Raw genomic sequence first — 2,624 nt, 5'->3', positions numbered from 1 at the left:
GCGCCCACACGGGCCGCAGCGCCTGCAGGCAGCGGTCCAGGCTGATGGCGCTGAGCAGGAAGCCGCTGGCGAACATGTTGAGGAAGAAGACGGAGGAGTGCAGCTTGCAGAAGGTGGTGCCCAGCTCCCAGGAGTGGCCCACGGCCAGGAAGTAGGTGAAGAAGGGCAGGCTGGCGGCGGCCAGCAGGTCGGACAGCGCCAGGTGCAGCACCCAGGTGGTGACCACGGTCTGGCGCATGCGACAGCCCACCAGGAAGAGCACCAGGCCGTTCTCCACCAGGCCCAGCAGCGAGGCCAGCCCGTGCAGCAGCGCCGATGCGTGGTCCATGTAGCGGATGCTGGAGTTGCTGTGGCTCTGGAGGCGGCTCATGTGCTCCAGGAGCGGGCAGAGCGGCTTCGCGGAGACGTTGGCCAACATGCTGGGCGCTGCCCTGCAGAGAAGCAGGCACGGAGGTGGGCGGTGCAGGGCAACAGGGGACCCTGGCCAGGAGACGGGGTCTGGCTCACGGATGTGATTGGCGAGGCCCCTGGGATCGGAAGTGATGAGGGACTTCCCAGCTCCCCTACTGCTGACCCTGCAGCCTCCCTCTGGGCAACATGCCTGTCAGTCATAACATGACCTCGCTCAGAGCGTGGTTGGGGGAGTAAATGAGCTAATATACAGAAGCATGTGGAGCAGGACCGGCCCACAGCCACCCCACGTGGATGTCAGCGTGGTTATCGTTGTTAGGCAGATGCCTAAGCTCACGTGGAGACAGAGGAACAAGGTCGGGCCAGGAAGGACCCCTTTCCCTGACCCGGGAGAACGAGCGTGGCTGAGGCCTCCCCTCCAAGGCAGGAGGGCTCCGCGGGCCTGGGGATGGACGAACGGACGGAGCCTGTGCCTTTAAGGGATGTCGTCCCTCCCCCACCCACAGCAGCCTCTGACCTTGTGTCTCTGCAGAGTCTCCTTGGGGCCCTTTGCTCCCACAGTGGCAGCCGGTTGGGTGTGTTGACGGTAAATAATGGAGCGGCCCCTCCTCTGATGGTTGAAGAGGAACTAAGATAAGAGTGGGGAGCGCTGCGCAGGAGGAACTACCTGCTGGGCCTCCGGCAGAGACCCCTCCCCTGCCCGGTGGGAGCCCCAGCCAGCGGCTGCCCCAGGGAGCCCCGCCTGTTCATTCATTTGTTCACTGGGCCGTGCACTCCTGCAACAGATGCTGCCTGAGCAGCTATTCCGGGAATCGCTGGAGAAGCCAGCCTCCGGCAGGTGTGCAGGCCCCGAGATGTGCACGCCCACAGCCTCACGGAGAATCTGACTCCATCTGATGTGAGGGCTGAGGAGGCTGAGAGACTGGGGCTGCCTGGACCACGTCTGGAGTCGGGTGGCGGGGGATGGGGGGGAAGGAGGAAGGGGGGAAGGAGGGAAGGGCTCAGGTTGCCCGGGCCCCCACAGCACGCCAGGACTGTGGTAGGTTTCTTACACGGATGCTCTCCTGCTTACTGCACTGCAAGAAAGGTGCCAGTACTTCTCTCCATTCCATTTTGCAGATGAGAAAACTGAGGCGCGAGTGTTTAAATAACTTGCCCCAAAGCCACCCAAACCATACAGACAAGCAGAGAAGTAACAGTTTAGCGCTCAGCCCGCGTTCTTTCCTCTCCCTCTGCTCCGGGTGAGAGATGATGGAGGAAGAAGAGAAGGAAGTGGGGGGAGGGTGTCCCTCTCCCCAGGGGAAGCGCTGTCGGCCAGGATGAGAATGTCCGCCCCCTTTGCAGGGTGAGGTCCTGGGATATCAGTCTAGAACTTCCCTGGCAGATGAGCCCCTTGGCGCTGGGATGCAGGCAGGCGGGTGGGCGCTGAGGGGCCGTGCTGCCTGAGAAAGCTCACTTCCTAAGCGTTAGTTTGTGGAGCACTCACTCACTCGCTCACTCACGCACAGTGGCCTGTGTGATCCCACTTTTCAGAAGAGGAACTGAGGTTTGGAGAAGCAAGTCGCCCAAAGTCTCCCGGCAGGCAGCCGAGTGCCATCCCCTCTGCACCTGGCCATCCCCTGCGGTCCAGCAGCTGCGCCCAGGGCCCCTGGGGGTGCTCAGAGAGCACCAGCCTGCCGCCCCGGGGAGCAGCCAGGTGGGTGCTCTGGCTGCAGAGTCAGCCCCGGCCTCAGGCATCGGAGGGAGCCCAGCACGGGGGCCGTCTTGGCGGGGGCTGGAGCAGAGAACACCAGCTTTCAGAGTCAGGGGCCCGGGTCTGCACCCCGACTCCTCGACCTTCTGGGGGGTGAACTCGGGCCTGTGACCCCAAGACCGCTGTGCGGTCCAGTTAATGCTGAAGATAATGCGGCCCCTCCTCTGAGCAGCACGTCCCCTCCCGTCTGTGGCAAACCCAGCCCTCGGCCATCCTAGCAGCAGCCTCTCCCCTGGAGAAACTCATCTCTCGGTGCAGAGAGGGCACCGCACTGCCCGGCCCGCCACCGCCTCCTTACCTGGGCACCGAGGGAGCGGGCACAGGGTCCCAGCCCTGGACACAGGCGGTTCTGGTGGCAGCCAGACAAGAGCGCTGGTTAGGAGGAGGCAGGAGCGAGGCTGAGGGAGGAAATCCTCTCGGGCGAGTGAGTGTGTGTGTGTGTGTGTGTGTGTGTGTGTGT

At 63.5% G+C, this 2,624-nt stretch overlaps 1 protein-coding gene across 1 annotated transcript in view; it reads right to left on the bottom strand.

The window, feature by feature from the left end:
* Positions 1-2,624, bottom strand: part of PTGDR2 (prostaglandin D2 receptor 2) — a 3,397-nt gene extending 773 nt beyond the window's left edge. Inside the window, exons 1-3 of the mRNA XM_014539194.1 lie at positions 2,463-2,624; positions 929-1,021; positions 5-601 (exon numbers count right to left, since the gene is read on the bottom strand). Of these exons, the coding sequence (XP_014394680.1) occupies positions 5-418 (414 nt within the window). The 5' untranslated portion in view covers positions 419-601; positions 929-1,021; positions 2,463-2,624. The remainder of the gene's footprint in view (positions 1-4; positions 602-928; positions 1,022-2,462) is intronic.

This window comes from Myotis brandtii, unplaced genomic scaffold (genome assembly GCF_000412655.1).
Source record: "Myotis brandtii unplaced genomic scaffold, ASM41265v1 scaffold2089, whole genome shotgun sequence".
NCBI classification, from domain to species: domain Eukaryota; kingdom Metazoa; phylum Chordata; class Mammalia; order Chiroptera; family Vespertilionidae; genus Myotis; species Myotis brandtii.
Note: the sequence above shows the minus strand (reverse complement) of the source record. Positions and strands in the feature narration are given on the sequence as shown.